Below are 10,377 nucleotides of genomic sequence, written 5' to 3' on the forward strand. Positions count from 1 at the left end.
GCAAACGTAATTAACAATGCTTGCTGGTTACAGGAGAAGAGCAAATATGTTCATTCTGAGCTGCCCACCGTGTGCAGGGCCCTGGGAGTGAGTGCACTGGCTGCATCACCCACTTCTTTCTGATGACATCTGCAAAATATTCACAGGAACCGATTCTTGTCTGACCTAGCACACTCTTTGTTCCTCCACTATTTATTCGATCTTCAATCCCATTCATATTCTGTCTCTCCTCTCCCCCACTTACTATTCCTAAAACTGAGAGTTTGTTTAGTCATTCTGAATATTAAGATTACCTGTTATTTACTCTCTTAACTTGAAATTCTGAGGCATCACATAAACAAGTGTCTAGAATCACCATGGTCTTTTGAGTTCAAGACTTAATATTCTCTCCAGAAATTATCGTCATTTGAATTTAAAGCCATGGTCAGGACAAAAGTAGAAAAAGACAGGAACGGCTTCCAAACCAAAACAATTAATCAGAGTTGATTGAAAGACATAGGAATCAATCAATTAACAGATAAACACAGAGTACCTCTGTGAGGTTGTGGGAGACCCAAAGATAAGAGGATTGGTTATTTGTCAAGGAGACTTTTGCAGAAAGCTAGCTTGAAAAACTGTCACCACAGGGGTGGACAGGTCAGCAGGTAGATCAATATCCTGCCAGATGGATATAGTGCTAGATTGATAGCTGGACAAGGGGTTAGACAGGTACATTTATATGTCACTGGAGAGCTCATTATTTTGGTAGAAAGTTCTTATGGCACATGTAAAGTGTGACATGGGGGAATTGAGGAATGACACTGACACTGCTGAGATACGCATTGTGATAGGGTGCCAAAACCTGGGAGCAGAGGAAAAGGGCAGCGATTCTTTTAAGAGATCTATGTGTCTTTTTCTGAGAGTATTTTCCCAGAGTGGCTTGCAGTCTGGTTTCTAGGATAGTTGGACACAGAACCCTGGATGAATCCAGATTTGCCTGCAGAATTAGTTCATCATGAATACAGGCTAATAGAGGCTATCTACTGACTTGGAAATACACAGACGTGCAAAAATCTTTGAGAAATAGTTTCCAAAAGTGGCCCCCCACACTGGGAAGAGGACAGCACCACGGACAGCTCCCAAACATTTGAGGATTGCCTTCTGTGTTTGTGATAGAAACACTGAGAAAAATCACCAGCTCAGGAATACTCCATACATTCGCATAGCATCTGCATCGAGGTCGACTAGGCGGTCCTTCTATAGAATATAAGGCTCTCTGCTTGGTAACATACACCATCAGATTCTAGCCTTACAATGCAGTGTCAAAATCTTGAGTCTCACCCTTTGCCTCGCTTCACCAATTCCCCAACCAGAGAGAAAAGAAGATCATCTTGGCCTCTGACCCATTTTGTCCTTGAGATTATCCAAGGAATAGAGGATTCCCCTGGGAAGTTTACTGTGTGGAATGAAAGCAATTAAGGAGCCGAATAAAGGAATTAATTGCATGTGAGGATGTGGACTTGGATGGGAAGATGTTTAAATGAGCTCTCAAAGAAGCAGGCTGCCAAGAGCAATTTTCTAATCAAAGGGGAATAAAAAGATTCAATCTCTATTTCACTCTAATCCAGAAAACATGTCTTCATGGCGAAGTGATCTTAAAATGGACTCACTAGCTGAAGTGGAAAAAATTTCTAACTATTCAATATGAGAAGGGACCCTTGCTAAACGAGTCAAGATGCCAAGGGACACAGAGAATGCCTCAAAAAAAGGAAGAACTTCCTTTTGTTTTGTTTTGGAAAACCACTGTGTTACGGAAGAAATGTGCCTGATTCATATAGAAAATCTGGGAATCTTTCATTGGAATACCATGAAGTTTTTTTCTTTTTTTTTTTGGGGGGGGGACTTTTCCAAGTTTCTCATTGTGAGGATAATATTCACTTGTATGAAATGTCATTCCCTGAAGCATCCCCCATCTCTCCTTTGTGGAGGGGATAGTGCCAACAGTGTGGGAAACAGATGTTAATGTGAGCCAGTAGATATTCCCTTTGGATAAATGAACTTTTGCACCTCCAAGAACACTTACACAAAGGAGTTGAACAAATATGGCCAAAAGTTCAAAGTAGTTACAGGTCAGTAGACTTGGCTTTTCACCCTAGCTCCCCAACATCTCACTGAGTGACTTGGGAACTTCACTTGGTACTACTTCAAGGAATGTCTTTAGATCAGGTTGCCCACTCAAGTCTAAACCAAGGAAGAATGTTTATCCCAGGCCTGCAAGGAACCCTCATGGAATAGTCTGGTAGTCTGGTACTTCATAGAAGAAGGAGGCACTAAAAATACAAAGTCCCCATTCTCAAGGGCTATTTGCTTTGTACACACTGCCCATGCCCATTGCCCTGAGCTGTAGAACTTCTCGGGAGTAGAATAGGTGCTAAAGCTAGTCTGATTTTGTTTTTCCGCAGAGGTGACTGACAGAAAGCTGACTGTGGAAGAAGAGGAGGCCAAGAGGATAGCAGAAATGGGAAAGCCAGTATTGGGTGAACACCCTAAACTAGAGGTCATCATTGAAGAATCCTATGAGTTCAAGGTCAGGCCACCAATGAGGTCTAACTGCATACTAGATTAACCAGGGTGGGAGATAGAAGATCTGGGGTTTTGTTCCAGTTTCACCATGGAAAATATGAAGCTAAAAATGAACAGATCACTTACCTACCCCAAGTCTCAGTTTCCCCATTTGGAACTTGGAACAAATAATGCTAGCCATTTGTATGCCAGGAATATTGCAAGGCAACATAACATGGAATAAAAGGGCTGGAAAGCCCCTAGATGTGTCATCAGTACTGTTTGGTTGTGTTTCTAAACAAAGTTACTAAACCTCAATGCTACAGAACAAAGTTTACTGACATCACTATCATTCTTTTCTATTGCATTAGTGTAAATATCCAAAGAAAAAGGAGATAGGACTGTCCCAGTAGATGGCACACAAGGCTGTTCCGTGCAAGACTTCTAGGATCCCCCTGAAGACAGGACAGCTTTCATTCCTTTGAATCACCAGACTCCTCACTGGTCCTGAGCATTCTAACCTCATAGTTGCCAGTTTTCCTCTCCCTGACAGACTACAGTGGACAAACTGATAAGGAAGACAAATTTGGCCTTGGTTGTGGGGACCCATTCCTGGCGGGACCAGTTCATGGAGGCTATCACTGTCAGTGCAGGTAAGCAGGGTCTCAAGGGGCGGGCATTGTGGAACGGCGGGTTAAGCCAATGCTTACAAAACCTGCATTCCCATAGCCAAGTGCTACTCTGCACTTCCAGTTCAGCTTCCTGTTAATGCACGTGGGAGGCAGCAGATGATGTTTTAAGTGCTTGAGGTCCCGCCACTCACATGGAAGATCCTGATGGAGTTCCCGGTTCTTGGCTTTTCCCCCGTCTAGCCCTGGATGCTGTCAACATGTGGAGGGGGAAGGGCGAACCAGTAGATGGAAGGTCTCTCTTTCTGTCCTTCTCTCTCCTGCCGTTCTGCCTTTCAAATGAATAAATAAATCTTTATTTTTTAAAATTATTTTATTTATTTATTTGAAAGGTGGAGTTACAGAGACAGACAGAGAGAAAAGGTCTTCCATCTGCTGGTTCCTTCCCCAAATGGCCACAATGGCTGGAGCTGGGCAGATCTGAAGCCTGAAACCAGGAGCCAGGAGCTTCTTCCAGGTCTCCCATGCAGGTGCAGGGCCCCAAGCACTTGGGCCATCTTCTGTTTTCCCAGGCCATAGCAGGGAGCTGGATTGGAAGAGGAGCAGCTGGGACACAAACCGGTGCCCATATGGGATGGGCACTGCATGTCTGCTTTGCCACAGAGCTGGCCCCAATAAATAAATAAATCCTTCTTAAAAGGGGGTGGGGGCCTCAAGATAACCTGGTTGGGGAAGGCGGCTGCCCTTGAGAAGGAAGAACCTACCCATGACACCCACCCATCCCCAGAAGGCTGTGGGTCCAGTCTTCCTGTCTCAAGTCTTAGGTATTCACCTGTTCCACTGGGCCGCATCCTGGTTCTGCTCTGCAAATGGGCACAAGTTCTTCTCTGACCTCAATTTCCTCAGCCAAAAAGGGAACTGCTGCTCTTCCCCGGGAAGGTGGAAAAGTGGGGTATTGGTTACAGGATGGGCACTCGACAAATTCCAGTTTCCATCATCTCCTCTGCTCGTTATTGTGGTCCTTTGTCCACTGAAACCATCGAGTAGAACAAGTCTGATTTGAGGGCGAGAGGGCCAGCCTTTTATAAAACGCATTGCATCAACTCTCAGACAAACCTCCACCCTAGATGATTCCAGATCTGTCCTCTGGAATATACTGACAGGTCCATCGGGAGGGACCCAGGCCACAGCCAGGAGTCCCAGAGGCCTACAGATGGGAACGGAAAAGGTCTCCGAGCTCCAGCTCTGTTGCCCGTCAGCACCAATGAGGCTTCCTCGCACTGCTGAGCACTACTGGCCTCGTCTATTTTCATGAGGCTCTGTTGTCATAGCAACCCACAGGGTCACATCCCCAAGGCCCCAGAGCCAGAGCAAATGTACAGCCAGAGAGAGGTTTGTTGTTGCCGCCGCCGCTGCCCCACTTCTTACATCGATCTTCTCGTTCCCCTCTGATGACCTGACTGTGCCCCTGAAGAGACACTAAACAGAATGTAGGCCACAGAATGAAGGGCCTGAGCTTCAGAAACAAGAGGTAATGCACCCCAGGTACAGATCTTCTTCACGGCAACGCTGGAATTAGAACCCAAGTGTCCTGACTCCTGCTCTCTCAAAACCCAGCCTCCACTGGCTCTGTGAAAACATGACCGAGGCGGCCCCGGGTCCGCACATCCTCTCCACCCGACTGCTGCCTGGGCCACGTTGCCCACGCTGCCTGTCCCGTGGGATACTTGCAGGGTGGCACCCACCAGCTCTCCGGTGCACCTCCATGATCGGGAATGACAGCTGCCCCTCTGGGGGTGGATCATGGCCAGAGCCATGATGATTATCTCAGCAGTTAGATCAGAAAGTTCAAGGGGAGCCTTGGTGAAGACGGGGGCACACAGTTGATTTTGCTTTTTTTGCCAAAGCAACCAAATGCAGCCAACTCCATCCTCTTTTCTCCCCTGTCTTGTCCTCTCGTGCCCTCCTGCTCTGCCTCCTCATATCTTTCTCCCCTCCTCCTCTCCTGTCCTCCTGCCTCTCCAGTCCACTCTCCATCCAAACTGACCAATGACCAAGTTGTCTGATGACCAATGGCCCACTTCTTCCTCTCTTTCACTCTTTTCTGGTGCACGTGTCCTGGCTCTAATCAGCTGCCCAGAATAAAACTGGAGTTGCCTTCTGGCCAGCACTGCCTGTCCTTGGGGTGGACTTGACCTTCTCACGAATGACCTCGCTGCCCTTCTCGGGCCTGTGTGTCTTGTCTGCAGCAGGGGACGAAGATGAAGATGAATCCGGGGAGGAGCGGCTGCCGTCCTGCTTTGACTACGTCATGCACTTCCTGACAGTCTTCTGGAAGGTGCTGTTTGCCTGCGTGCCCCCCACAGAGTACTGCCACGGATGGGCCTGCTTCGTCGTCTCCATCCTCATCATCGGCCTGCTCACCGCCATCATTGGGGACCTGGCCTCCCACTTCGGCTGCACCATTGGTCTCAAGGACTCCGTCACGGCTGTGGTTTTTGTGGCGTTTGGCACCTCCGTGCCAGGTGAGCGTGAGAAGGGCTTGGGCTTGCAAAGAGGTTCTTGCCTGGTTTTAAAGACCCCTCTGCTGCTTCTTCCTCATCATCTCAGAGCTGCCTTCACAGCGCCTCTCCGCTTCAGATGCACACAGTGCAGTCAAGTGCATGGACGATCGTGTTAATAATGGCAGCTAGCATTTCTCAGATGGAGAGCTATGGTGCTAAGCAATTGACACGTTTATCCTTGCAGGGCTCACCAGAGCCCTATTAAATAGATGAGGAAACCGAGGACCATGGAGGTTAAGCCAGTAAAGCGGCCAATTTCTTAACCTCTGTGTTATGTAAATGGGCCACAAACAATATAATTCAGTGAACATAGATATTATTCTCCTGTCTACCTCCGGTGGTCTCTGAGGGGCTCAGAGATGTCACCATAGAAATTCCTACGATCATTCCCTCCCACCCCCACCCTGCACCCTCCGTGCTTAAAAGAACATTCCTGAGTGCACTGCATCTCAGAGGACAAGCACGGGAGCTTAGTGAGCTTCTGTCCTTCCATAGGATGAATTACACAGTCTGCTGTCCCCTGTCAATACCAAAAGACAAAACAGAGTAGGCACCTGTTAATTCATACAGTAGATAAGTGCTTGTTGAGCCTGCTACAGGACTAGTGCTGGTTACTGGGATTATAACGAGGCTTCCCTCTCCACATTGAGTTTATAATCTAGTGAAGGGCATGACACTCCAATACTGAAATCAAAGCCATGTGGATGAGCTCCATGAAGAAAAGGTACAGGTGTTGTGTAAACAACAAAACAGGGATCCTGGCTAGTCTGGGGTCAGGCCTGGGAGGCTTCCAAGGACTGTTATGTGAAAGCTGGGCCTGAGGGGCAGGGAGGAGATGGCAGGCGCATGGGCCTGAGGGGCAGGGAGGAGATGGCAGGCACATGGGCCTGAGGGGCAGGGGGGAGATGGCAGGTGCAGAGCCCTGCCTTAGCCCAGGTTCCTTACTTAATTTGCGGTCCCCAGGACATGAACCCCAGATTCCTGCCATCCCAGCTGCCCTACAATGAAACAGAAGCCGCATCTTCCTCCAGGAGAGTTAGGCTGAGTGTCATCAGACCGGATTCTGCTGGTTGGACCAACAGAAACCCTTCCCCTGCTAAGAAACAGACTCTTCTGGAGTGTAACTTCATCATACTCTAGGAAAACTTTTTCTCAAAACTCCAGCACAGGCCGGAGGCATTATTTGTACATTAGAGATGCAAAATTGGGTGTCCTGAAAAATGCATTGGGTGGTAGGAAATGGGACAGAGCATTCCGGGAAGTCTTTGCGTGTGCAACATCTTGCAGTCTCCAAGTCTTGAGGGATCCGAACTATCAGAGGGGAAGGAGCTGACGTGAGGAACAGATGTGGGAAGACACAGCAGCGGAGCAGAGGTCCAAGAGCAAGGTCGTAGGCAGAAAGGGGCAGGAGGTTTTCTCTGGGAGAGCAGAGAAATGAGCGACAGTGAAGCAAATGAGGACAAGCCGAGCAGGGAGAGATCTTGGGGCCCTTCCAAGGGCTGGCAGTGGGTCCGGAGAGCAGCTGACATTTGGGCCTTTCAGAAGGCTGTGCTGTGGCCCCATCCTCTGCTTGCATGGCTGTGGGGCTGTCGCTTTTCTGCTGCAGATTGAGGGCCTGAGGGCCCTGTAGGGTCAGATCTCTTGCTGACTTCCTCTGTGACCTGGGGTAGATTCCTGGGGCCTTGTTTTCCCTACCTGTAGAGTAGATAAGGTTGAGCCGGACAAGCTGGAGGGTTCTCCCTGTGCCTACAGACTGTGCCAAGGTCTGAAGACCACCCTGCTGCAAAGCCCTGTGATCCACATACAAGCTGCAGAGACACAGCCCGTGTCCTCAGGTCCCCAGCTCATGCTGGCATCGTGAGCCACGCCGTGTCCTCTGCCCCCATAAATCCAGCTCCTGGTCCAGGGCCGAGCCCGTAGACGTTGCTTAGTAACCGGGTATTAGGTGGGTGAATGCCCCATGTGACAGTCACAATCAGGCATCTCCTCCAAGCAGGATGGCAAGGCTCTCTAGGGAGATAACAAGGGATGGCAAAGTCCCCTCCTGGTAAAACAGTCAGCGGAAAACAATAAATCCGCTCAGTAAGTACCAGGACAGGAAAGGCCCGTGGGACCTTTCAGATGTCTGCCGGGAGGGCTGGGAAGCCCAGAGCACAGATGGGACTTGCCCGCGGCCACACAGCTTGTTAAAGGCAGAGCTGGAAGAAGCTTCCCTCTCCCTCCCTGCTTTCCCTCTCCTCTCTGGGCTCAGCCACAGTCTGCCCTGGGGGCTTCCTCGAGGGCCTCCCTCCACATCTCAGCCCCCCAGCAGCTCCCCTTTGCCTGTGTCCTTTTTCCAGACACCTTTGCCAGCAAAGCTGCCGCCCTCCAGGACGTGTATGCGGACGCCTCCATTGGCAACGTCACGGGCAGCAACGCCGTCAACGTCTTCCTGGGTATCGGCCTGGCCTGGTCCGTGGCCGCCATCTACTGGGCCGTGCAGGGACAGGAGTTCCACGTGTCGGCCGGCACGCTGGCCTTCTCGGTCACCCTCTTCACCATCTTCGCGTTCGTTTGCATCAGCGTGCTCCTGTACCGGCGGCGGCCACACCTGGGCGGGGAGCTCGGAGGTCCCCGCAGCTGCAAGCTGGCCACGACGTGGCTCTTCGTGAGCCTGTGGCTCCTCTACATACTCTTCGCCACACTGGAGGCCTATTGCTACATCAAGGGGTTCTGAGCCACAAAACAAGGCCTGCTGGCAGGGCAGGCCTGGAACTTCTCCAAAGAGAAGGGCGCCTCCCCACCAGGGATAAGCAGCCCTAGAGAGGCAGCATCAGGGCCCGAGCCCCAGAAACTTCACCCGACCTAAGCGCTGGCAGTGCACTGAGCGGGCAAAGTCTTCATCCATCCATGAAGGAATCACCCACTCCCCAGGCAGTTAATTAAATACCAACTGACAGCAGCGACAGATCCACCTGCATCTCACCTTCCCACCCAGGCCCCTGGCCCACAGTGGAGGTGCCTTTGCCTCCTCCTCTTCCACCTTCTGCTTGTTCCTAGGCCTCTCATTTCTTTGAGGGCACAGCTCCTCCCGCCCATCTCGTTCGACTCGTCGTGACTGTGCCACTCAGCTGGCCACGCGTGGACACGAGGCCTGGCCACGTGGCTGGTTACGGTTCTCTCTTCATTGGAATCACTCTTGTGGTTGCTTTTGTTCTTCCATCCCGTGTTGCTTGTCGTTTTGTTTCGTCTCGTCTCTCGAATTAGCAACACAGGTGCGGCGGAGCGACTCCTGGTCTGAGCTGGCCCACAGAGGCATGGGGCCTGCAGACACAACGCCTTCCCAACAATCACAGGCTGCCCCTTGGGTCCAGCCAGGTCCTGCCCCCAGCTCGTCTTTTTCTCTCGGAGCTCCTTGAGAACGCTGGCGTTCGGCTGGGAGTCAGCTCCCACACCCACCTGGGGAGTGGCAGGCGTGGAAATGAAGTGAAGCTCTAGCCGCCATGTCCTCTTCCCTGGATGTGCTGTTGGGTCAGTGTCTGTATGTATTCTGCAGGAAGACCCGCCTGGTGGGAGAGATGGGACAGAAATGGGAAAGACACGTGATGGCAGAGGGCAGCTGAGGCCACAGAGGGGACACAGGCCTTCTCACGTGGCTTTGTGTCCGAGGCAGGAGAGAAGACGTGGCCAGCCAGGGAGGGCTTCCAAGGGGAAGAAATCATATCAGACACATCTGTGTTTCTGAGGATGTCGGCATCACCACCCCCTCACTCCCTCATGGGCCATTCGGGGCAAGCCGACTGTATTTCTCCAAGTGACACAGACACAAGGGGCTCCTTTCACGTCTCCTGGCCCAGCGGTCGCATTTGAAAACATCTTCCCTAGATAGGAACCAGAATTCCTCATTTCTCCCCTGTTCCTGCTTGTTTTTAAACTTGGTGAAACTCGTCCCAGCCTATGGGGCTATTTCTTGTCCCCAGACGAGGAATCCTAGTGGCCATAATCCCAGGGAGCCTGGGTTCACAGAAAAAGAGATTGCCATGCCCTCCTGAGCTTTTCCCAACAGATTTTGAAAGGACTTGGCTTTAGAAGTCACACACGTACATACACACAGGCACACACAAAGAAACACACATACGACGTCACCACGAAACTGCCCACGGGTCTTTAGCTTTTCTGCATTGACATAAATACATTTTCTAAGGGGGGGAGGAGAAATGAAGAAAACATCTGTTTAATTTTCAACACATTTTTTTAAGAAAAAAAATAACTAAAAAAGAAACAGTGCTTGTGCCATAAGCTATGTTGACAGTTGCCAGTGGAAACGTTGGGTTGGTTTAAAAAAAAAAATAAAAGCTCTACTTATCTCTCTGTACCTACAGCTTGCCGCTCTCTGTGTTTCTTCAGTGAAAGGTCCAGGGTCACCTTGGGTTTCTCCTGAAGCAGCTACAGTTGAGGTGACAGTGTCAGCTTGTATCACACTCAAGTGCCAATGTGCCAGGCCTGGTATTTTCCTAGCAAAAACCCCTCATGAAAATGTCGCCTGTCACAACCTGGACGGATGAGAAGCAGGGCCACATAAGGAGCAAGAGCTGTGCTGTTTAAAGTGGAAGGAGGCTTTGTGTTGGAAAGGCCGGGCTGGGGGACCTGTGTTTTGGCACAGG

General features: G+C 50.3%; 1 protein-coding gene across 3 annotated transcripts in view; it reads left to right on the forward strand.

Annotated features, from left to right (window-relative positions):
* The window catches only part of SLC8A3 (solute carrier family 8 member A3), a 142,961-nt gene extending 134,511 nt beyond the window's left edge, over window positions 1-8,450 (forward strand). For all 3 annotated transcript variants that reach the window (XM_062181317.1, XM_062181319.1, XM_062181318.1), the window contains 4 exons: window positions 2,442-2,566; window positions 3,095-3,194; window positions 5,420-5,695; window positions 8,074-8,450. In XM_062181317.1, coding sequence (XP_062037301.1) covers window positions 2,442-2,566; window positions 3,095-3,194; window positions 5,420-5,695; window positions 8,074-8,450 — 878 coding nt within the window. The remainder of the gene's footprint in view (window positions 1-2,441; window positions 2,567-3,094; window positions 3,195-5,419; window positions 5,696-8,073) is intronic.
* The last annotated feature ends 1,927 nt before the right edge of the window (window positions 8,451-10,377 follow it).

This window comes from Lepus europaeus, chromosome 22 (genome assembly GCF_033115175.1).
Source record: "Lepus europaeus isolate LE1 chromosome 22, mLepTim1.pri, whole genome shotgun sequence".
Taxonomy (NCBI): Eukaryota; Metazoa; Chordata; class Mammalia; order Lagomorpha; family Leporidae; genus Lepus; species Lepus europaeus.